General features: G+C 34.4%; 3 protein-coding genes across 5 annotated transcripts in view; 1 reads left to right on the top strand and 2 right to left on the bottom strand.

Moving 5' to 3' along the window:
* The first annotated feature begins 7 nt into the window (after positions 1-7).
* The window catches only part of c5h1orf146 (chromosome 5 C1orf146 homolog), a 25,251-nt gene continuing 896 nt past the window's right edge, over positions 8-24,362 (top strand). The window contains exons 1-8 of one of the 3 annotated variants that reach the window (XM_077716905.1): positions 8-108; positions 343-405; positions 683-776; positions 844-1,006; positions 1,558-1,636; positions 1,826-1,941; positions 15,090-15,224; positions 23,950-24,136. In XM_077716905.1, coding sequence (XP_077573031.1) covers positions 346-405; positions 683-776; positions 844-1,006; positions 1,558-1,636; positions 1,826-1,941; positions 15,090-15,177 — 600 coding nt within the window. In that variant the 5' untranslated portion in view covers positions 8-108; positions 343-345 and the 3' untranslated portion in view covers positions 15,178-15,224; positions 23,950-24,136. Of the gene's footprint in view, positions 109-342; positions 406-682; positions 777-843; positions 1,007-1,557; positions 1,637-1,825; positions 1,942-15,089; positions 15,225-23,949; positions 24,137-24,362 lie in introns of those variants that run through there. The other 2 variants (XM_077716906.1, XM_077716904.1) reach the window with 2 other exon arrangements.
* On the bottom strand, positions 1,847-6,864 carry glmnb (glomulin, FKBP associated protein b). Its single transcript, XM_077716910.1, has 18 exons — positions 6,563-6,864; positions 6,379-6,504; positions 6,187-6,297; positions 5,564-5,660; positions 5,261-5,495; positions 5,109-5,202; positions 4,881-5,047; positions 4,600-4,653; positions 4,438-4,468; positions 4,269-4,358; positions 3,961-4,002; positions 3,817-3,890; positions 3,670-3,754; positions 3,252-3,361; positions 2,974-3,037; positions 2,772-2,907; positions 2,148-2,242; positions 1,847-2,077 (listed from the first exon to the last, which is right to left on the bottom strand). Exons 1-18 carry the CDS (start codon positions 6,623-6,625, stop codon positions 1,958-1,960), a joined length of 1,794 nt encoding a protein of 597 aa, XP_077573036.1. The 5' UTR covers positions 6,626-6,864; the 3' UTR covers positions 1,847-1,957.
* The window catches only part of LOC144196627 (ecotropic viral integration site 5 protein homolog), a 27,204-nt gene continuing 26,227 nt past the window's right edge, over positions 23,386-24,362 (bottom strand). The window contains exon 27 of the mRNA XM_077716980.1: positions 23,386-24,171. Within this exon, the coding sequence (XP_077573106.1) occupies positions 23,827-24,171 (345 nt within the window). The 3' untranslated portion in view covers positions 23,386-23,826. The remainder of the gene's footprint in view (positions 24,172-24,362) is intronic.

The raw sequence follows: 24,362 nt of genomic DNA, 5'->3' as shown, positions 1-24,362 counted from the left end.
GGAAACGCTTCGTATGACGTCACAACTAATCAAGCACCTGCTGCAAGAGGAAAAGTTTGGAAAAAAACGTGGATCATTTCATACAGCAAGCAAAAACTTCTATTAACGGTAAGGATAGATAATAAAGTATAAACTACAATTTTGACGATTCATCCGGGTTTACTTCATTTTAATGCCGAAATTACTTGCTAGCATTACTTATAGTATTTATACTCGCAGCTAGCTAAGCTAGCTAGCTGAAAAGTACTAGCAGTACAACACGCTTTTAAAACAATGCAAATTACAGTTGTATTATATTTCAACAATGTTGTTCTCTTGTCAACATCAACCTCATTTCTTTAGAAGATGGCGACAAACGCGGAAACTAATTGGAAAACAACAATCATCATCAATACATCCCTGCAGGTAAGAATGTCTAAGTATATTAAATTATTTTGTTTATATTTTACGTAGCTAATAACAGATGTAAAAGCTACCCAACAATGGATATTCTGTATTACTGTAATTATTTATACTGGTATTTATATTTATAATGTATTTGCAACATTGAAGTAACTTACTAAAATGTTGCTTTCATATTTGCACCCTTTTGATGGGGCTTTAATAAGAATTGTTGTTGTTTTGTGTCAATCAAATTCCAATATTTTTCCTAATTTTGTTACCCTGATTCACTTTTTTTCAGAGCCATGAAACCGTCAAATTGCTGAAAGCTCAACAACACAAAATCCGACTTTCGGACACCGTGGAGTTAGACTCTTTTGTTTTTCCTCAATCTGGTACAATAAACATCTTTATTTAAAAAAAATGAGTCTAAAATTAACAATTTACCTTTTTTTTGCATAGGTACTGCGTTCAAGCTTGTGGAGCCAGAAAAAGTCAGCGACCTGTCAATCATCGAAGAGCAAATCCAAAAATTCCTGGCGCTCCATCAGAATTCTTTTGTGCTTTTTTACACTCCTTTTCACGGTGAAAAACAACTAAAAATGTTGTCCCACATCCAGGAAAGGTACGTCAACATGACAGTATGTCGTGATTGTTAAAATGATCAAAAAGTATGAAGGAAAATTAGTTTCAAGTAAAAGTGAGGATTTGAAGACAATTCAAAATGGTCACAATACAGGAATTCGTCTGCAGGGGGCGATAGAGGTCAGGATATACACTTGCTGGGTACACTTTAGTGTAATTATTTTGTATTTAGCTCTAAAGCACTCGATACCAGCATTTTTTTAATGTTTTATTTTTGTTTAGTTATTGTTATGTGGTTTTTAAATAGATTAAAAATGAAAACCTCATTTTATATGATAAAACCTGCTGCCTTGAATGAATGAAGCGCCACAATTACTACTTCAGCAACATTTATTGAAATATATATAATATATTACATAATTATATTATATAATTTAATTAATCTTGACCATGTTTTAAAAATGTTCAGCCAAATGCAGATTTTTTTCTACTTTAACCCTTAACTTTATTGTTTTTATTTATGTTATGAACATTAAAAAATAATTTTATAAAATAATTAGCTCTTTATAAGCATCTATTTTTTTTTTGCAGGTTTTTTGGCCGCACTCTCTACATTTTACCCGTGCGAAACAATTATGAAATTATCAATGGAATGCTGACAATTGCTAAGGTAAGGCTATATTTGCACTCTAAATGTATTTATTTTGAAGTATTCTTTATTAGCTGCCATTATTAGTGATAGACACCCTATCCATGTTTATTAGTAAGGTTGGCCGCCATTGTCCAATCCATATTGATAATGGATTTTAGCCTAAAGATTTTGGAAATACATATATATATATTTTTTTTTTGTCTGCAGGCCACAACCAAGCCTTACGTGGATCGTGTCCAAAGCAGAATGGCCAGTATCCGCTCCCAAATTCTAGATATCAGCCCCGTTTTGGAGATGCTGAAAAAGCTCCCGAAAACTTCTGAGTGAGTGACAAACATTTTAAACTTTATTGTTCGCACCAGTGTTGACCCGGCGGGAGTTATTTTCTTCACCAATCTCCTCCGCACGTACGATGAGGCTCTCCATTAAATCGAAGGTTACTAGCGCGCACTGGACAACCTGAGAGTTAAAACACACCCAAAGAAAATGTATGGGATTTAAATTAATGGGTCATGTGCAAGTGTTTTACCTGGTGTTGCACTTCTGGCGACATTTTGGATGTCTTTTTTTGTTTGACCGGCCCACTTTGCAGGGGCATGTCCGTGCTTGTTGTGGCTCTGGCCGCTAGAGGGCAATAAAAACACAGTAGTTGTAATAAAGTGGAAAAAAAAAGTTATGTTTGGAAAGTGAATGATTTGATGAGTGATTCTCATACTACCATATTTTCTCGCATATAGGCGTATTTGTAACAAAAAAAAATGACTTAAATTAGGGTTATTTCCGCATAATACTTTTATGCTATACTCTTTTTCACCACTAGATATCGGCAAAGTAACATTTTCTATTTGTTGGTTATTTTTTGTTTTGCATTACGAAAAAAGCCATTACTGGATGATTTAATTCCTTATTATATTGACCCTAATAATGTGCCTTTGAATTATTCAATATCTCAGAAATACCACCTGCGATTATTTTTCTCTGGATTTTCCCTTCAAAGTAGCAAATTTGTAGTCCCAGTTAAAACTACAAATATGGAGGGGAAAATGTGAATCATAGGACGGCTTATACGTGAGAAATTGTAAAATTCAACAATTCTGGGGAAAATTTTAAGGGTGCGGCTTATATTCGAGTAAATATGGTAATTATATTCTACCTCTGGCTTTGAGCTTGTGTTCATCTCTTAGCTCGCTTAATTGAGAGGCGTAGTAAGCTCTGGACATGCTAATGCAGACACGCAGCATTTTGCAGTATTCCTCCTTCGTCTTGTTCACTCCTTCCCACACGACTGGCTGGAGATGCGATTAAGGTTGTCATGTACACGCCAAGAAGGAGGGTGGGCATTTTAGGGGACCTACATCGTTCCTCAGTGGGTTGTCTCGGAGGAGAAGGTAGCGTAAAAGGTTCAGACTCTCCATGATCCTGGAAGGACACATTTGAAACAGCTAGGTTAATTAGATACAAAATGTCGACAGGAATTTTCCCTATAATTTTGACAGATTGCTCCAATATCAAAACAAATACTAGACAATTATCATGCATGAACCAGCAAAAATTAAGATTTCTTGTCAGTGCAAGTGTACGGGAAGTAGTTTTTTGTGATTTTTTTGGCCTTATCAGATGGGTGGAGTCTTACTTGTCCATATTGTGAAGAATGTCAGTCTCTGGACCATCCGGCAAACTCAAGACCAGGCCCAAAAGCGGCAAAAAATCACAGCCCAGGAACCAGTTTGTGGCGTTGCCTGGCTATAACGTAATAAGACATATTTTTAATACAGATCACCTAGCCAAAATGTCGAAAAAGTCAAACAAGTCTAGTAAAAGATGTCCAAATTGTTGTTAGCTTGTGCTAACTAGATTAGCTAACTCGTATTGGGTAAATTTCATTGTTACAGTAGCAAGAGGGTGAGAATACAGACACAGAAAAAGACATTTTAGACGTAGATAATTAGGTAATAATGCAAGGCATTAAATGTTTGTTACACAATGACTATAGAAATGGAATTAATTAATGTTTAGCCTTATTTTGGCGTAGGAAATGAAAGTTATCTAACCTTCATGGAGAATTCCACTTGATTTTTGACATTCTTCACAATGTAACCTTCCACTCCTGGATGTCTGCTGGTTTTTAGCAAGAATCTGTTGTTGGGTAGAAATGAATTAAAATCACATTTTTGGATAAGTTAGTGACGTCAACTTACCTGAAGAATTTGTACTTTGCTTCGGGCTCTTGTTTGTTGATGAAGATCTGAAAAACTTTTAGTCCGCTTTCTCTCTGTAGTGCATATTTATTGATGATATTTTTTTCATTTTCATAATTAGTTAGTGACTTTAATGATGCTCACCAAGTGTTTCATAGGACAATCCGTCAGAACTTGCAGTAGACTCTGGAAAATGTAAAATTGTTGCGCAATAACAATTATTAATCTGAATTAAGGCTGATTATTCATTATTATTTAACCTTTGGTCCTTGCTATTAATTTGAAATATTTTAAATAGGATGAAAAAAACTAGATTTTCTAATTTCTATATTCCTATATGAAAGTAGATGATTATATTTTTAATGAATTGAAAACATCTGCTTTTTCTTTGATATCTCGCTAAAAAAAACTGTAAACAATGCGTATAAAAGTCATTTTTGACATATTTTTACCTGCTTTACGTCGTAAAAGCTCTTCAATTCCATCAAAGATGCTGGCAAGCTATTATCCTGAACTTTCTCCAGATTATTTTCCAACAATGCCTGTTAAGATTTAAAAAAAATACTTTTTGTCTAAACCCAACATACCGTAAATTACATATAAAGTATTCTTAATCCTTACCAGTCCTTTGAGTACACGTGATTCCTTTTTGCTGGCAAAAACAGACAGTATATTTTTTAGTCTTAAAAACTACATCTTTTCAACTAGTTTTTTTTTTAAAGCCTAGCAGCCCACCAGGCTTAAAAAGCAATGGTAGTCGTCCCCATGCGATGATTGGCGTACCTACTGAGCAGCTGATGAACATATTTCACGTTGTTCTGTAAGATGAATTCAGGGCTAGGGAAGAAAACTTTCAAAATAAAAGCAGCTTAAACACATTTCTGTTAAGCTCATCGATAAAAATCAACCCCAAAATGTAGTCTGTTAGTTTGATCGCGAATGGTCATTTCTCAGTGCCATTGACGGGTTTAGGCGTCCAATCACTTTGACAGGGACTTTAAAAACAGTCTTTCAAATTAAGCCCACTTTTCCCCAAAGAATTGTACCGGGTTGCCAAGTGTTACCTGAACACCACAGGAAACCGATCCACATCCATCAACTTGACAAAAACGAGATACGCCAGACAACCTTTGGACTCGGCTAACTGATTCTTTTCCATCTGGATGTTCTTCCGAGCCGTACCAAAAAACAGCAAATCTGCCGCCGACTCTCGGATGGACGCCAAGGTGTCCTAACAATCAAAAACCCGCCTTCAGGAACGCAAAATAAACCTTCCCCCCGTCTTAACTCACCATAACATGGGCCGCGAAGAGCCACATGGGTGACGTTCTTCTCCCAGGACTCAGCAGAGCTTCCAGCAAAGGTTCTCTGAGGCTTTTCATGCAACTACAATGGCGGAAAACATCAACTCACGATCAAGTTAGGATTTTCTTTCAAAACGTACAAGTTGAGAAGCTCTGTCTTGGTCTGCTGGCATTCTGGTCCCACTCTGTTCCTCAAGTCCTCCGTGAAGGTCTTGGTGAAGACGGTCAAGGCATGGCAGCTACGACCCAGACCCATCAGGTCTTCTTCCTCCTGTTTTTCAGTATACGGCACCGGAAGTCGACCAAGTTGCTGGTGTAGGACGGCAAGGGCGGAGCCAAGCGATGATGCCCGGTTCTCCTTTAGCCTCAGTAGCCCTGTTTAACCATAAAGATTTTTGTCGCCGGGTTCAGGAGGTGGAGCCATGTTACTAGATGGAAAGTACCTGTCTGAAGATGTGGAACCACGAGGACCAAGGTTTCTGGATCGGATTTTTTCACAATGTTCAGCAAAGTCTGGAGAACTTCATCTGGGTTGCAAGTCTATGCAATGGAATGATGCAGAAGATATTGGTATAATTTTTTGTTATCCAATCACTACCGTATTGGCCCGAATATAAGATGACTCCCTCTTTTTCAAGTTTGAAAAAAAAGACCAAATTCAATTTTGATACAGAAAATAATGACAATATATCTGAAACAAATGATTATAACAATATATCATAGAAAAATAGCATGTTATTTTGCCTTGTTCAAATCATACAAAACCTGTCTATCACATTTAATATCTGAACATTTAAATAAATCAACTAAAGTGCAATCACATTTGTTGGCTTCTGGTTAAAATGTAAAAAAAATGCAATAACCGCATTAACCATCAAAGTGTTCAGCATTTACTTTAAAGATATCTGGCGCCATCTAGGGTTGTGAATGGGTACAACGCTGACTCTAAGAGAACCAACACTCAGTCTTACTTCAATGCAAAAAAAAACATCGTCTTATATTCGGGCCAAGACAGTCTTCAATAATTAGATGACCTCCAATGGCCGAAGCCTGGGTTCAAACCCACCGTGGTAATGTGCGAGATGGCCGCCTGGATGTACTCGCAAGTTTTCCTGACGTTGAGCAACTCCTTCACAAGAGGGGCTAGGAGAACACAGCCCATGGACTTCACCACCATCTTGGAAAGACACCGACCGCCATTCAGGCACAACAACAAAAACCCAAACAATTCCAGATGCAAAAACACGACACAACTTACCTGATTTTGGTCATCTCGTAGGAACGTCAGCAAGTCGTGACCGTCACCCTCAGCTAGACACGCGCACGCCAAGTCTTTAAAGTTCTGGCGGTCCTCCTGAGTCAGCTTCTCTTCTGGAGTGTCTCTCTAGAAAACACCATCAAATCACTCGTCTGGTCAGAAGACATTTTGGAGAAGTATTTACCCATTTCTGGATGACTTGGTCCACCTGTCCCTTTGTCCTATCCGAAAAACCTTGGACCACCATGTCTCATCCAAAGAAAACCCACCCGACGCCTCGATTTACACGAAGACGAACCCTGACGTAAACCTCTTATCTGTCTTGTACTTTAAGAGGATTAGCCACTCTGCTCACACAAGCTAAACTAGCCATGTCGTAGAAAAATGCTTTCAAATCATGAACATGCTTTGAGTAAAGAGTAAACGACCAATCAATGTGGTTTTAAAGAAGTTTCACTCGAGAAGTCCAATCCATCTGAATGGGGAGGGTGGCAGCGAATGGAGACATTTGATTGGATGTTGTAGTCATCGTCAATGGCATTGAAGGAGTTACATTTTACTTGCTAAAAAGTCAACTTGGCAACCCGCGTTAATTTATTTTATTTAGTCATTCATTTCATTAATAAGTGAGATCAAGTTTTAATGGTTTATAGGGAAAATTAATTTTTTTTGGTTTAAAAATATGTAATTTATGTATTGTCTTTGTTATTATAGTACGTATTGAACATTTTTCAGTCGTTTTTACAGAGCTTTGTATTAAGCAGCTGTTGTTTTGTTTTATATATTTATTATAAAATTATATCTTTTTAAATATCTTATTTTTTTAAAATGAGAAAATTTTTGAGGAAATAAATTTGTGAACTGATATAATACGCCAAGTCTAAATATTACGAGCAAGATGTGAAAATTTAAGGAAAGTTGAAATATTACAGTGACAAAGTCAAAATATATAATAACAATATAGACTGGACTTGAGCTTCTTGTGCGGGCCATATTTAATTATATTTTCATTTTTTTTGCTTCAGGGTGTATTTCACAAAAAAATGTTGAAATATTATAGTGACAAATCCAAAATATGTAATAACAATATAGGGTGAACTGGAGCTTTTTGTGTGGGCCGTATTTAATGATGTTTTCATTCAAAATCTAATTTGGGAGGTTTTTGTGTAGTGTATTATTATTTATTTTTTTCAAAACAATCAAGAATATTACAGATTCAAGATTGATTAATGGAAGGAGAAGGCTATTTGACAAAGACGTTTTTTTTGAAGATTAAAAATGACTTTCCAACATATTGCGTCGAACACAAAAACCACTAAAACTCATTTCACTCATCCTTCCTGTCTATCCGTCACTTTACAATAGAAGGACAACGCTCAGCCACATCCCCGCTTAGCGCCGTCCTGATTTCCCATGAATGGGCGCGTGTTTGAACGACCGGATTTGGCCAGCATCTGCCGTTCTGTCGCCCCGCACAAAAGCCGCCTCAAAGCAAATAACCCGCAGCTTGCGCTTCTTAATTAGGAACCGACGAGGTCTTGTTTGCAGAATTCAAACATCAGACCTGCCTGGGGGCGGGGCTAATATTCATACATTGCGTATTTTATAAACAAGGACGGGGTAGTCTTCCTGGACATTTTAGGATATTTACAGGGGACTTTGTTTTGATTTTTTTGTCCATAGTTTACATTGAAGATTCTTACTCGACCACTAAATCTGCGTTTTGTATGAAAACTACAAAAAATTAAATCATTGTTAGTTTTTTTTTTGTAATTTACATGAAAAAAATAGTGTTAAAAGTTTTCATTTTTTGACTGGCCATTTTAACTTCCCATTTACAATTCCTTTCAAAACAAAATATCATATTCTAAATACATTTTGTATTTTGAATTTAGCATGTTGTCAAAATCTTCTATTATTCTGAAAGTGTGTTAGCAAAACCAAAACATGAGTAATAGTTGGTTTTCTATTTGTATTTTTTATTACTCATCAAAATCTTCCATTATTTTGAAAGGCACCTGCTTACTTCCTTTTCAACCACGCGTCACTTGTTCCACTTTTGTTAGCTAAAACCAAAACGTGACTAATAGTGACTTTTTCTGCTTTTAATTTTTATTTATTTCTCAAAATCTTCCATTATTTTGAAATGACCATCCTCACTTCCCTTTCAACCACACGTCACTCATTTCACTTGTTAGCTAAAACCAAAAACAGAGTAATAACTAATTTCCTGCTTATATTTTTTATTTCTTTGCAAGAATTTACAAGTAAAAACCCTTAACATTTTGCCACAAATGCCACAAAAAGGCTCCCAGAATAAAAAAAATCTCTTAACCACTTTAAAACATGATTTTCGACACAATTGTCACATGACCCGGCATCTAAAACTATATATTTTTTTGTAGCTAATGGTCACATTCTAAGCTAACTAGCCACTTCCCTGTTTATTTGTTACCCCCACGTGTGACAAAAAGATGGGCGGCCGAGTGTAACGGAGATGATTTGACATGGGCGTTTTGCCCCCGCCATATCTCTTTGAGCCCCGACCCCCCCAGCGGCGACGGCGGCCCCCCGAAAGCTAATGGAGTAGCCGGCCGGTCTCGCCGGGGACGGCGTCGACCTATGCCCCCTTTTTGTAAAAGCTTTACTCCTGTCGCAAACAATCGGAGGGAGGGGCCGTGTCTCGACATCCCGCCAAAGACGGTTCTCGTTCCGTGTCAACTTGTCGCCGATCAATACGCGCCAACGCCGGCTGGGGCTCGACAGGGTAGCCGCCGCGGGATGGGATCAATGTGAGCGTCTTCTTCGTGACAGTCGGCCATATTTTTCAATGTGTTTAACATGTCCAGGAAAATCAATGTCATATTTTAACTCAGGATTCCGTTGTCAGGCAATCGGCCGATGCCGCGATACCATTTTTTTTTTTTTTTTAACACATAGTCGCGTTTTTTTTTTCATCCGACACTGACTAATACTCAAGTCCGACTTTTCGGACCACGACAGCCTGTTATAGTCTTTTTTTTTTAGGCTATAGTTGTCTATAAGACTGTTGTTTTCCATTTTACTATTGTTACTTAACTGTTTGCTTTTAGTTTTTGATCAAATTTAAAAAATGTACTCCCAAAAAAATGCCAGTTAGACTCCTGAGTGACTTTAAAAACTATATTTTGTATTCTTGAGCTAGTGCGACTTATACTCAGGTGCGACTTATACTCAGGTGCGACATATACACAGGTGCGACTTATACTCAGGTGCGGCTTATAGTTCGGGAAGTACGGTCTTAACATATGTTTTCCTTTTAGAACTAAATTTTGAGTTCCCATTTGTTTTTTTTCTCCAAAAAAAAGGTCTTAAAAGACTGAAATTGTGTAGAAAATAAAATAAAATATATATATATTTTAAAAAGATCATATTTTTAATACTTAATTTTCATGTCAAGGGCTAAAACAAAAGAAAAATCAGAAGGTACAAGAATATCACAAAATTAAACCAAACAAAAAATAGTTTCGTACAACGCAAAAATCCTATATATCCTCTATAAATAAATAAAAGATTTTTTTTAACTGCTACGAATCCACAAAAATAATCAAAACTAACACCAAAACCACCCCAAATTTGTACCAAATCACTAAATAACTGAAAATAACTCCCATGTACAGTATCTCTACCTACTCCCAAAAGTCAGGTGACCGGATTCAGATTTACAAAAATATGTGACGAGAACAAAACGATAAAGAGAAATATGTCCCAAATTTTTCCCGGCGAATTTATGGCTAAAAGCGCCCCCTGTCCGGCGTCTCCCCGAGGGCGAGCGATCGAAGATGTTACATGTGAACTGGCTGTCAAGATGATTCCGTCAGACGCTGTTTAAAGATGCTGACACACCGTGTTTGGGGTACCGATGTCTTGTTGCAAGTGATGGGAGGCTTTTAGTCGTTGCCCCCCCTCCCTCCACCTCAGGCCCCCCCACCCAAACTGCATTTATCCCTTTAAGTGTTCACCCGAGTGCGACGATTCTCCTTTGGCCTGCCACACGCGTCTCTTGACACTTCTTGCCTACTCAAGCCTTCATTTTTCAGGTCATCTTCCCCGCAACCTTTTGCCTTCAATTGGAGTTTTTAAAAGAATTTTTTAAACCGATTTCAATAAAAGCCTTTCGAAGGACAAAACAGAGTGACAAATGTTGGCCCGCGACTTTGCTAAAAGAAGATAGTAAGTCAATAGAATGAGTCAATAGTAATTACCGTATTTTCCCGACTATAAGGCGCACTTAAATGTCTTAAATTTTCTCCAAAATAGACAGTGCGCCTTATAATCCAGTGCGCCTTATATATGGAAAAAACAGAAAACCAAAAACGAAAAACCACCACTGTGGGATATTAAAAAAAAAAAAAAAACGCCTGAACTGAAACAATACTGTTAAATATGCAGATGCCATCTTAGTTTACAACATCTTCCATCATATAGCTCCTCCCCCACTGCAAGATTTTATACCAAAAAAACATCAACAATGGCTGGCTCTAGAGGTGACTGTAAAGTAGTGAGTGCTTCATACAAAAGTTTCATCAAATAATATTTTAATATATGTAAAACACTAAAATAATATAAAAAACGTGTATTTTCTAGCCAAATAACCTTTCTGAAGTAGTTTTAATTCAATAATGTAAATCTGATCAAAATGTACAATGCACGTAAACATAAAAGGCAATAAAATTGAAATAGGTTATTTTTAATGGTTCCAATAAAAATCTAAACTTAAGTTGCTGGTTCTAAAAATTCAACAATTTAAAGCAGTTATTTAATTTAGTAATTCAAACTTTAATTTCTTCTGAAAACACAGGATTAGCATGTAATTGCAGCACAGGCTTGAAGTATCCGAGATCAATGTATTACTTGCCGAGCAATCCTCACATTGTTGTTGTTTTCAGCAAAAAAAAAAAAAGTCTCACGAACACTGACTACTAAAAATTGACCACAAAACAAGTATCAACTTTAAACCAGTTAACAATCACCATTTCATATCGCCTTTAACACAAACTTAACCCCGAAAAAGCGCCGATTCTTACTCTTAAACAAACACTAATGATTTTACCAAAGCTAGCATTCCAGCCTGAAACTTAGCAAAGCTTTACGGGGGCGGGATCAGATTCCGGTCGGGCTCATCAATCTTTCAAAATTAGCCGCAGGGCGAATGGGAGACCCTCTACACTGCCGCGATCCATTTCTTTCCACTAGCGCTTTTGTCTTAAGCCCCTCCCACTCCCAATCCCCTTTTTCTCAATCTTAGCGTGATTAAAAAACAAGTCAACTCCCTTAAAATCCCCTTCGGACGCCAGCGATTGCGATTCCCCGGAGCCCGGCCCTGAAAAAAGCCACGGTTTGACACACGAGTACGCTGCGGCACCCCCGGACGGACATTAGCCTAGGCTCCAGCACACCCGAACATCCGCCGCCACCGTCGCTCAAATCCTTCATTAAATCAGAACACAAAAAGTAACTTTACTTGAATGCCTGACCATTAATATTTCATGGCGGCTGAGGATGAATCTTTGTCGGGTTTTTTTCCGTAACGCTTATGGATCCGCCTTCTTTGGGCGTCGCCATCAATATTTCAGGGAGACTCATCGGCGACATCTCTCAAAGACGCGCTCTACTCATTTACATGTGTCTTTGTTTAGTGGAAACATGCGAGAGGACACGGACGCCGTTTCAAAATAAGATACCCTAATTTGGCGAAATAACTTCTGGTTGGGCCTAATTAATTAATTGATTAAACCAGTCAATGGCTAATGTTATCAAACATTAGCTTAATAGGGAAATTGATAATGAAAATACATTGATGGCATTTGATTTAACATATTTCATTTTGTTTGCTTTTATTTTTTTGTACTTTGACCAAAAGCCAAACTGAATTTTTAGTGACGCTGCAGGTTAGCGGTTAGCACTTAGCGATTAGCACTTAGCACTCTGAGTATGCTAGCATAGCATAGTATAGCATTAGCAAAATAGGATAATTGATAGTGAAAACATATTGATGGCATTTGATTTAACATATTTTATTTTGTTTGCTTTTATTTTTATTCATAATTTGACCAAAAAGCAAACAGACTTTTTAGCGACGCTGTAGGTTAGCGGTTAGCACTTAGCGCTCTGAGTACGCGAGCATAGCATTGTATAGCATTAGCAAAAGAGGGAAATTGATAGTGAAAACATATTGATGGCATTTGATTTAACATATTTCATTTTTTTTTGCTTTTATTTTTTCATACTTTAATTTGATATGCATTTTTTTATGCTTTGCTAATATTACTCATATTTAAAATTATTTTCCGATTTCTTTAGTAGTACATTTTCCAAAGTTGTCTTCAAACTAAATTCTAAATTTGACCAAAAAGCAAACAGACTTTTTAGCAACGCTTCAGGTTAGCGGTTAGCACTTAGCCCTCTGAGTACGCTAGCATAGCATTGTATAGCATTAGCAAAATAGGGAAATTGATAGTGAAACACATTGATGGCATTTTATGTAACATATTTCCTTTTTTGGTTTTATCTTTTCTTACTTTAATTTGATATGCAATCTTTTCATGCTTTCCTAATTTTATTCAATTTTTAAACTATTTTCTATTTATTTATCAGTATTTTTTAAAAAGTTTCTCGCTTAAAAAATGTCCGTTTCTCTTCAAACTAAATTCTAAATTCGACCAAAAAGCAAACAGACTTTTTAGCGACGCTACATATGAGCATTTAGCACGTTAGCACTTCCCCTTCCGAGTACTCTAGAATAACATAGCATAGCATAAAACAGAGCACAGCACTAGGACGCAACAGCAACTTTTTCTACTTCTTTTTGACTTGATTTGTGGTCTCTTTTACCCAGACCGCCTGGATTTACCCAAGCGCTTGTTTCTCCATTTTGCGCATTTTCCGGGTGGGCGGCCACAAAATGCTTTCCGACGGCGTAGTAAGTAAGACACGCGGGCGGGTCGCGGGGTCCGCCTCGGCGTCGGGAAGGTGGCGGGCTCACGTGCCGATCTCTCATGCTAAATCAAGCAGCTAAACACACTGGTCCCACCCCCCTTTTTTAATCTCACGCTGTTCAGGGCCCCCCCGACCCGAGTCGACTAATGGAAAGCTTTCAAGATGGCCGCAGAGAAATGGCGTCTCTCTTTGGGCCCCCGACGATTTCCGACATATGTGTGTGTGTATGTGTGTGTGTGTGTGTGTGTGTGTGTGTGTGTGTGTGTGTGTGTGTGTGTGTGTGTGTGTGTGTGTGTGTGTGTGTGTTGTCTTGGATTTATAGAATCACTCGCAAACACACAGCATCACCCTCGGGACGGGCTATTAAATATGAGTCAGAAGAATTGAAAAGAGGGGAGAAAAACATTGGGTGAAGCTATGTCAACAACTGCAGCCATTTTGTTTTGGGGAAAAAAATCTTTGGCTACAAATCGGGTCTGTAAAGTATGGAAATAGTCAATGAAACGTTGAAATTATAGTAAATATTCTTTTTTGTAGCGTTTTCATTTGGTCATTGCTGTTGATAAAGATATATATAAAAAGAGATATGTCAAATTAATTGAAAATATATATATCAGTGATTCATCAAGAACGTCCAGTCCAATTTGAAAGTTTGAATTTTAAATTTTAAGTATTAATTTTTTTATATATTTTTTTTAAATATTTGTGATATATTTTATATTTTTTAAATATTTTTATGTATTATATTTTATATTTTTTAAATATTTTTACGTATTATATTTTATATTTTTATGTATTATATTTTATATTTTTTAAATATTTGTATGTATTTAATTTTATATATTGTTGTATTTATTATTTTACTTTATCTCGTTAGCTGCTGTCATTTGCTAGTATTGATTTTGCTACATTGTTATCTTATCCTAAAAAAAACTTAGCACTTTCGCATGATCAAATCATTTTAGGTTGCATTTTTAAAGTGTATTTTATTTTTATGATGAGCTTTTATGATTTTGGTATTTTAAAAACTAAAAACGTTTTACTTTTTTTTAGCATTAAGCTGCTGTCATTTGCTACTAGCTAGTCTTGCTTTTGGTAATGTTAGCACTATCAACATTACATATCATTTTAATTATGATAAAACCTTTTTTCTGCGTATCTTGTTTTGTTTTGAGCTTTTATGGTTTCAGAATTTAAAAAAAAAAATTATTTTCCTTGTTGTTCTTTAGCTGCCATCGTTCACAGCTAGCTAGCATAGCTTTTGGTACAACGTTAGCATAATCTTAACTCGCAAAGCTATATTTTTCACATTATCAGAGAAGTGATTGTCTATCTTTTAGTTATAAGCTTTTATAGCTCACAATAACTACATAAATTATCATCTTTTCAGTATAACAAAATGATTATTGTTGTTGTTTTGTTGTTTTATGTCACTGGCCTTAATGTTAGCCTTTCTTGTACTTGTTTTTGTTTCCGCTAGCACGTCAAGTTAGCAAAAACTCCTTTTTATTTACGTTAGCTCTCGTCGGCTGCCGAATCTCCCGCTCTGAACGGACATCGGACCCTTAACGGCGGAGGTCAAAGTGTCTCTTCTTGTTATTATTTTCCTTTTCTCTCCTTTTCTTCTGCGCGGCGTCATGAATAATTTGTGCGTGCGCCTTGTTGCGGCGCTGACAGCTGCTTTGCACTGTTTGTCACATCAGGTGAATAATGAATAAGCTTTCGTGTTGCAGGGAAGATGGGAGGGCCGGGGGGCGCCGGAGCCAGGCCCCCTCCCGCCGTGTACCGCCCAAACTTTCCTCAACTCTCGGAAGGACTTAATCAGTGCCGAGCGCCCAACTCGTCCAACCGCCACCCAACAAAGAAAGGTAAATATTATGACAACTAACACAAGCGCCGAGTCGAAAACAAACGTTAGATCGGCCCCAGGGCTGGGTGGTAATTCCAGTGGAAATAGATAGGACGCCAGTTGCCGTCTTTGGCGACTGGTGAGTTGAGAGAAGTGGAATGAACCGTGTCTGGACGTTTGGTCGTCGGTTGCCGTTAGGGTTAGGGTTGAGGTTAGGGTTAGGGTTACCAAAGGGTTAGAGTTTCATGAAACCGACTTAGTAGAGTAAAGGGTTAGGATTAGGGTTAGTGTTAGGGTTTCATGAAACCAACTTAGTATAGTAAAGGGTTAGGGTTTCATGTAACCGACTTAGTATAGTAAAGGGTTAGGATTAGGGTTAGTGTTAGGGTTAAGGTTTCATGAAACTGATTTAGTATAGTAAAGGGTTAGGGTTAGGATTAGGGTTTCATGAAACCCACTTAGTATAGTAAAGGGTTAGGGTTACCAAAGGGTTAGGGTTTCATCAAACCGACTTAGTATAGTAAAGGGTTAGGGTTCGGATTAGGGTTAGGGTTTCAATAAACTGATTTAGTATAGTAAAGGGTTATTGTTAGGGTTTCATGGAACCGACTTAGTATAGTAAAGAGTTAGGGTTACCATAGGGTTAGGGTTAGGTTTTCATGAAACCGACTTAGTATAGTAAAGGGTTATGGTTAGGATTAGGGTTAGAGTTTCATGAAACCAATTTAGTATAGTAAAGGGTTATGGTTAGGATTAGGGTTAAAGTTTCATGAAACCGATTTAGTATAGTAAAGGGTTAGAGTTTCATGAAACCAATTTAGTATAGTACAGGGTTAGAATTAGGATTAGGGTTTCATGAAACCGATTTAGTATAGTAAAGGGTTAGGGTTAGGGTTTCATGAAACTGACTTAGTATAGTAAAGGGTTAGGGTTTCATGAAACCAATTTAGTATAGTACAGGGTTAGAGTTAGGATTAGGGTTAGGGTTTCATTAAACCGACTTAGTATAGTAAAGGGTTAGGGTTAGGGTTTCATGAAACCGATTTAGTATAGTAAAGAGTTAGAGTTAGGGTTACCAAAGGGTTAGGATTTCATGAAACCAATTTAGTTTAGTAAAGGGTTAGGGTTAGGTTTTCATGAAACCGATTTAGTATAGTAAAGGGTTAGGGTTACGATTAGTGGTAGGGTTCGGATTAGGGTTTTAATAAACTGACTTAGTATAGGAAAGGGTTAGGGTTACCAAAGGGTTAGGGTTACCAAAACATGAATACTAGTTGATTTACTGTTTGTGTTTCATATGAAAAGGATGAAAGTTTATCAATCTAACAAATTTTTTTTTTTTTGAAAATTATTTTTTCCCTGAAAACATAAGGCAGGCTCATGACTAAAAAGTTACTGACGCTCAACACAAAATGTCCGCTTATTATGTCCCGGTTTTTCCACTGTATTTTGATCTTGACACATTTATCTAAAAACTCAAAACGCATTCATTTCCTATCTTTTCAGCATGCCTATAACGAATAATATTAGTTAGCTAGTTTCTTTTTACAGTGACTCGTACTCCATTTTTAGGGCTAGAAAATCCCAAAAGTTGTATTAATAAATCATTTTAAAAACGAGAGACGTGATTGATTTGCGCTCACGTGGCCCGAGGCACGCCGGGAATGCGGTTGCGTTTAATGGATGCTTTTTTCAGATTGACTTTTTTTTTCTTCTCTCCGGGGGAACATAAAATGTTAATGATAATAATTGTGAGATATTATCGCCCTTATTCGCCGTTTTAGGCCGCGTGAAGTCTTCTTCTTCTTCTCTTTTGTGGCCTTTAAAATATTGAAAAGGCCCGGCACACGCGTGTTGAGCAAATGAGGCGTGACCCAAGGCAAATCTTTGTGATTCACTGATTTCAAGCAAAAAGTGTCTTTTCTCACTGATTTCACACTCATTGGCGATAGACGTCCAATCCGTTTCAAGCAGTAGGAAGTCTGTCGTTTTTTTACAGAAAAAAATGCCTTACTATACTGTTGTTGTTTTTTTACGAGAAAAATGCCTTACTATACTATGTCGTTTTTTTTTTTTGCGAAAAACTGTCGTTTTTAAAGAAAAGCCTTACTATATATACTATGTCGTTTTTTTAAGGTGAAAATGCCTTACTATACTATGTCGTTTTTTAAGAAAAAAAGCCTTACTATACTATGTCGTTTTTTTTTAGAAAAAAAGCCTTACTATACTATGTCGTTTTTTAAGAAAAAATGCCTTACTATACTATGTCGTTTTTTTAAGCAAAAAGCCTTACTATACTATGTCGTTTTTTATAGAAAAAAGCCTTACTATACTATGTCGTTTTTTTAAGAAAAAAAGCCTTACTATACTATGTCGTTTTTTTTAAAAAAAGCCTTACTATAGTATGTCGTTTTTTAAGAAAAAAAGCCTTACTATACTATGTCGTTTTTTTAAGAAAAAAAACCTTACTATACTATGTCGTTTTTTTAAAAAAAAAGCCTTACTATACTATGTCGTTTTTTTAAGAAAAAAAGCCTTACTATACTATGTCGTTTTTTTTTAGAAAAAAAGCCTTACTATAGTATGTCGTTTTTTAAGAAAAAAAGCCTTACTATACTATGTCGTTTTTTTAAGAAAAAAAACCTTACTATACTATGTCGTTTTTTTAAAAAAAAAGCCTTACTATACTATGTCGTTTTTTTTAAGAAAAAAAGCCTTACTATACTATGTCGGTTTTTTTTAGAAAAAAAGCCTTACTATACTGTCGTTTTTTAAGAAAAAATGCCTTACTATACTATGTCGTTTTTTAAGAAAAAAAGCCTTACTATACTATGTCGTTTTTTAAGGAAAAAAAGCCTTACTATACTATGTCGTTTTTTTAAGAAAAAAAGCCTTACTATACTATGTCGGTTTTTTTTTAGAAAAAAAGCCTTACTATACTGTCGTTTTTTAAGAAAAAAAGCCTTACTATTCTATGTCGTTTTTTAAGAAAAAAAGCCTTACTATACTATGTCGTTTTTTAAGGAAAAAAAGCCTTACTATACTATGTCGTTTTTTTAAGAAAAAAAGCCTTACTATACTATGTCGTTTTTTAAAGAAAAAAAGCCTTACTATACTATGTCGTTTTTTTAGAAAAAAAGCCTTACTATACTATGTCGTTTTTTAAGAAAAAATGCCTTACTATACTATGTCGTTTTTTTAAGCAAAAAGCCTTACTATACTATGTCGTTTTTTATAGAAAAAAGCCTTACTATACTATGTCGTTTTTTTAAGAAAAAAAGCCTTACTATAGTATGTCGTTTTTTTAAGAAAAAAAGCCTTACTATACTATGTCGTTTTTTAAGAAAAAAAGCCTTACTATACTATGTCGTTTTTTAAGGAAAAAAAGCCTTACTATACTGTGTCGTTTTTTAAAAAAAAAAGCCTTACTATAGTATGTCGTTTTTTTAAGAAAAAAAGCCTTACTATACTATGTCGTTTTTTAAGATAAAAAGCCTTACTATACTATGTCGTTTTTTAAGGAAAAAAAGCCTTACTATACTATGTCGTTTTTTTAAGAAAAAAAAGCCTTACTATACTATGTCGTTTTTTAAAGAAAAAAAGCCTTACTATACTATGTCGTTTTTTAAGAAAAAAAGCCTTACTATACTATGTCGTTTTTTAAGAAAAAAAGCCTTACTATACTATGTCGTTTTTTTTAGAAAAAAAGCCTTACTATAGTATGTCGTTTTTTAAAAAAAAAAGCCTTACTATAGTATGTCGTTTTTTAAGAAAAAAAGCCTTACTATACTATGTCGTTTTTTTTTAGAAAAAAAGCCTTACTATACTATGTCGTTTTTTAAGAAAAAATGCCTTACTATACTATGTCGTTTTTTTAAGCAAAAAGCCTTACTATACTATGTCGTTTTTTATAGAAAAAAGCCTTACTATACTATGTCGTTTTTTTAAGAAAAAAAGCCTTACTATACTATGTCGTTTTTTTTAAAAAAAGCCTTACTATAGTATGTCGTTTTTTAAGAAAAAAAGCCTTACTATACTATGTCGTTTTTTTAAGAAAAAAAACCTTACTATACTATGTCGTTTTTTTAAAAAAAAAGCCTTACTATACTATGTCGTTTTTTTAAGAAAAAAAGCCTTACTATACTATGTCGGTTTTTTTTAGAAAAAAAGCCTTACTATAGTATGTCGTTTTTTAAGAAAAAAAGCCTTACTATACTATGTCGTTTTTTTAAGAAAAAAAACCTTACTATACTATGTCGTTTTTTTAAAAAAAAAGCCTTACTATACTATGTCGTTTTTTTTAAGAAAAAAAGCCTTACTATACTATGTCGGTTTTTTTTAGAAAAAAAGCCTTACTATACTGTCGTTTTTTAAGAAAAAATGCCTTACTATACTATGTCGTTTTTTAAGAAAAAAAGCCTTACTATACTATGTCGTTTTTTAAGGAAAAAAAGCCTTACTATACTATGTCGTTTTTTTAAGAAAAAAAGCCTTACTATACTATGTCGGTTTTTTTTTAGAAAAAAAGCCTTACTATACTGTCGTTTTTTAAGAAAAAAAGCCTTACTATTCTATGTCGTTTTTTAAGAAAAAAAGCCTTACTATACTATGTCGTTTTTTAAGGAAAAAAAGCCTTACTATACTATGTCGTTTTTTTAAGAAAAAAAGCCTTACTATACTATGTCGTTTTTTAAAGAAAAAAAGCCTTACTATACTATGTCGTTTTTTTAGAAAAAAAGCCTTACTATACTATGTCGTTTTTTAAGAAAAAATGCCTTACTATACTATGTCGTTTTTTTAAGCAAAAAGCCTTACTATACTATGTCGTTTTTTATAGAAAAAAGCCTTACTATACTATGTCGTTTTTTTAAGAAAAAAAGCCTTACTATAGTATGTCGTTTTTTTAAGAAAAAAAGCCTTACTATACTATGTCGTTTTTTAAGAAAAAAAGCCTTACTATACTATGTCGTTTTTTAAGGAAAAAAAGCCTTACTATACTGTGTCGTTTTTTAAAAAAAAAAGCCTTACTATAGTATGTCGTTTTTTTAAGAAAAAAAGCCTTACTATACTATGTCGTTTTTTAAGATAAAAAGCCTTACTATACTATGTCGTTTTTTAAGGAAAAAAAGCCTTACTATACTATGTCGTTTTTTTAAGAAAAAAAAGCCTTACTATACTATGTCGTTTTTTAAAGAAAAAAAGCCTTACTATACTATGTCGTTTTTTAAGAAAAAAAGCCTTACTATACTATGTCGTTTTTTAAGAAAAAAAGCCTTACTATACTATGTCGTTTTTTTTAGAAAAAAAGCCTTACTATAGTATGTCGTTTTTTAAAAAAAAAAGCCTTACTATAGTATGTCGTTTTTTTAAGAAAAAAAAGCCTTACTATACTATGTCGTTTTTTAAGAAAAAAAGCCTTACTATACTATGTCGTTTTTTTTTAGAAAAAAAGCCTTACTATACTATGTCGTTTTTTAAGAAAAAATGCCTTACTATACTATGTCGTTTTTTTAAGCAAAAAGCCTTACTATAGTATGTCGTTTTTTTAAGAAAAAAAGCCTTACTATACTATGTCGTTTTTTAAGAAAAAAAGCCTTACTATACTATGTCGTTTTTTAAGGAAAAAAAGCCTTACTATACTGTGTCGTTTTTTTAGAAAAAAAGCCTTACTATACTATGTCGTTTTTTTTAGAAAAAAAGCCTTACTATAGTATGTCGTTTTTTAAAAAAAAAAGCCTTACTATAGTATGTCGTTTTTTTAAGAAAAAAAAGCCTTACTATACTATGTCGTTTTTCAAGAAAAAAAGCCTTACTATACTATGTCGTTTTTTTAAGAAAAAAAGCCTTACTATACTATGTCGTTTTTTAAAGAAAAAAAGCCTTACTATACTATGTCGTTTTTTTAAGAAAAAAAGCCTTACTATACTATGTCGTTTTTTTAAGAAAAAAAGCCTTACTATACTATGTCGTTTTTTAAAGAAAAAAAGCCTTACTATACTATGTCGTTTTTTATAGAAAAAAGCCTTACTATACTATGTCGTTTTTTATAGAAAAAAGCCTTACTATACTATGTCGTTTTTTTAAGAAAAAAAGCCTTACTATACTATGTCGTTTTTTTAAGAAAAAAAGCCTTACTATACTATGTCGTTTTTTTAAGAAAAAAAGCCTTACTATACTATGTCGTTTTTTAAAGAAAAAAAGCCTTACTATACTATGTCGTTTTTTAAGAAAAAAAGCCTTACTATACTATGTCGTTTTTTAAGAAAAAAATGCCTTACTATACTATGTCGTTTTTTTAAGCAAAAAGCCTTACTATATATACTATGTCGTTTTTTATAGAAAAAAGCCTTACTATACTATGTCGTTTTTTTATAGAAAAAAGCCTTACTATACTATGTCGTTTTTTAAGAAAAAAAGCCTTACTATACTATGTCGTTTTTTAAGAAAAAAAGCCTTACTATACTATGTCGTTTTTTAAGAAAAAAATGCCTTACTATACTATGTCGTTTTTTTAAGCAAAAAGCCTTACTATATATACTATGTCGTTTTTTATAGAAAAAAGCCTTACTATACTATGTCGTTTTTTTATAGAAAAAAGCCTTACTATACTATGTCGTTTTTTAAGAAAAAAAGCCTTACTATACTATGTCGTTTTTTAAGAAAAAAAGCCTTACTATACTATGTCGTTTTTTAAGAAAAAAAGCCTTACTATACTATGTCGTTTTTTAAGGAAAAAAAGCCTTACTATACTATGTCGTTTTTTTAAGAAAAAAAGCCTTACTATACTATGTCGTTTTTTAAAGAAAAAAAGCCTTACTATACTATGTCGTTTTTTTTTAGAAAAAAAGCCTTACTATACTATGTCGTTTTTTAAGAAAAAATGCCTTACTATACTATGTCGTTTTTTAAGAAAAAAATGCCTTACTATACTATGTCGTTTTTTTAAGCAAAAAGCCTTACTATATATACTATGTCGTTTTTTATAGAAAAAAGCCTTACTATACTATGTCGTTTTTTTATAGAAAAAAGCCTTACTATACTATGTCGTTTTTTAAGAAAAAAAGCCTTACTATACTATGTCGTTTTTTAAGAAAAAAAGCCTTACTATACTATGTCGTTTTTTAAGAAAAAAATGCCTTACTATACTATGTCGTTTTTTTAAGCAAAAAGCCTTACTATATATACTATGTCGTTTTTTATAGAAAAAAGCCTTACTATACTATGTCGTTTTTTTATAGAAAAAAGCCTTACTATACTATGTCGTTTTTTAAGAAAAAAAGCCTTACTATACTATGTCGTTTTTTAAGAAAAAAAGCCTTACTATACTATGTCGTTTTTTAAGAAAAAAATGCCTTACTATACTATGTCGTTTTTTTAAGCAAAAAGCCTTACTATATATACTATGTCGTTTTTTATAGAAAAAAGCCTTACTATAGTATGTCGTTTTTTTATAGAAAAAAGCCTTACTATACTATGTCGTTTTTTAAGAAAAAAAGCCTTACTATACTATGTCGTTTTTTAAGGTAAAAAAGCCTTACTATACTATGTCATTTTTTAAGAAAAAAAGCCTTACTATATTATGTCATTTTTTTAAGAATAAAAGCCTTACTATACTATGTCGTTTTTTAAGAAAAAAAAGCCTTACTATACTATGTCGTTTTTTAAGAAAAAAAGCCTTACTATACTATGTCGTTTTTTTAAGAAAAAAAGCCTTACTATACTGTCGTTTTTTAAGGTAAAAATGCCTTACTATACTATGTCGTTTTTTAAGGTAAAAAATGCCTTACTATACTATGTCGTTTTTTAAGGTAAAAATGCCTTACTATACTATGTCGTTTTAAAAGAAAAGCCTTACTATACTATGTAGTAAGAAGTTTTAAAGCCTTACATGGTCATTTTTTAAAGAAACAAACACTACACACGGTCATTTTTTTAGGAAAAAAACACTTACTATACATGGTCTTTTTTTTTCTTAAAGAAAAAACGTCCGTGAAAGAAAAACATTAACATGAAATCAGCGTGTTATTGATAGTGTAAACACTTGATTGGAGTGGGCAAAACAAACACTCTTCGTAGCACACGCGCAATCACAGCAAAAACATTTGATCCAAATCATCTCTTATTTTCTTTCTCAAAACATCATACATCATACAAATAGCATGTTCATTTTCTTGCAAATCATAGTGTAAATTTAGCAGATCTTAATCGTGATTGGATGTTTCCATCATTTGTTAAGTAGTGAGAAAGAAATCTGACTTGTTTTACCAGCATAACTTTCGAAGGTGAGTAACAACAAACAAAAAAAAGATTGGAATCTTTTTTGTTGTTGACCAAAATACAAGCAATTGCCTTTTTTCGCTCTCCACAAATGTAAAAAAAACAGTTACAAAATCACTCCTTAAATCTCTTTTTCTGCTATATTTCATACAATATTGGTGTTTTTTTACAGAATTTAGTATAAAGAACCTCAAAACGCATTTACATGAACAAAATGTGACACTAAGTGGAAATAATTCAAGTTATAAAAGCACTTAAATTTGAACAAACAGAAAAAAGTCACTTTCTTATTTTAAAAAGCTATTTATTTTGGAAGCAGGTTTAGTCCAGTTATCGGGGATTGGTCACTTGACGGAATGTTGTGCGTCTCTGTGCCGGCGCAGATCCACCTTGCGTTGGAAGCCTTTTGAGCAAAGATGGCAGGCGAAGGGTTTGAATCCGCTATGCTTGCGACTGTGTGTGATCAGGTTGGAGCTCTGGCTGAAGGCCTTCCCGCATACTTGGCACTTGTGCGGCTTCTCGCCCGTGTGGATGAAAGTGTGCTTCTTCATGTCCGACTTTTGGTGGAAACGCTTGCCGCAGTACTGGCAGGCGTAGGGACGCGTGTCCGAGTGGATCAGCAGGTGAGTGGACAGCGTGGACGAGCGCTTGAAGCTCTTGCCGCAGATCTTGCACTCGAAGCTACGTTCCTGTTGGTGAAATTGTTGTTTTGTTAACCTGTGTGATTGTATACTATGTCGTTTTTTACGCAAAAAAAGCCTTACTATACTATGTCGTTTTTTAAGAAAAAAAGCCTTACTATACTATGTCGTTTTTTTAAGGTAAAAAATGCCTTACTATACTATGTCGTTTTTTTAAGAAAAAAAGCCTTACTATACTA

Source organism: Stigmatopora nigra, chromosome 5 (assembly GCF_051989575.1).
Source record: "Stigmatopora nigra isolate UIUO_SnigA chromosome 5, RoL_Snig_1.1, whole genome shotgun sequence".
NCBI classification, from domain to species: Eukaryota; Metazoa; Chordata; class Actinopteri; order Syngnathiformes; family Syngnathidae; genus Stigmatopora; species Stigmatopora nigra.
Note: the sequence above shows the minus strand (reverse complement) of the source record. Positions and strands in the feature narration are given on the sequence as shown.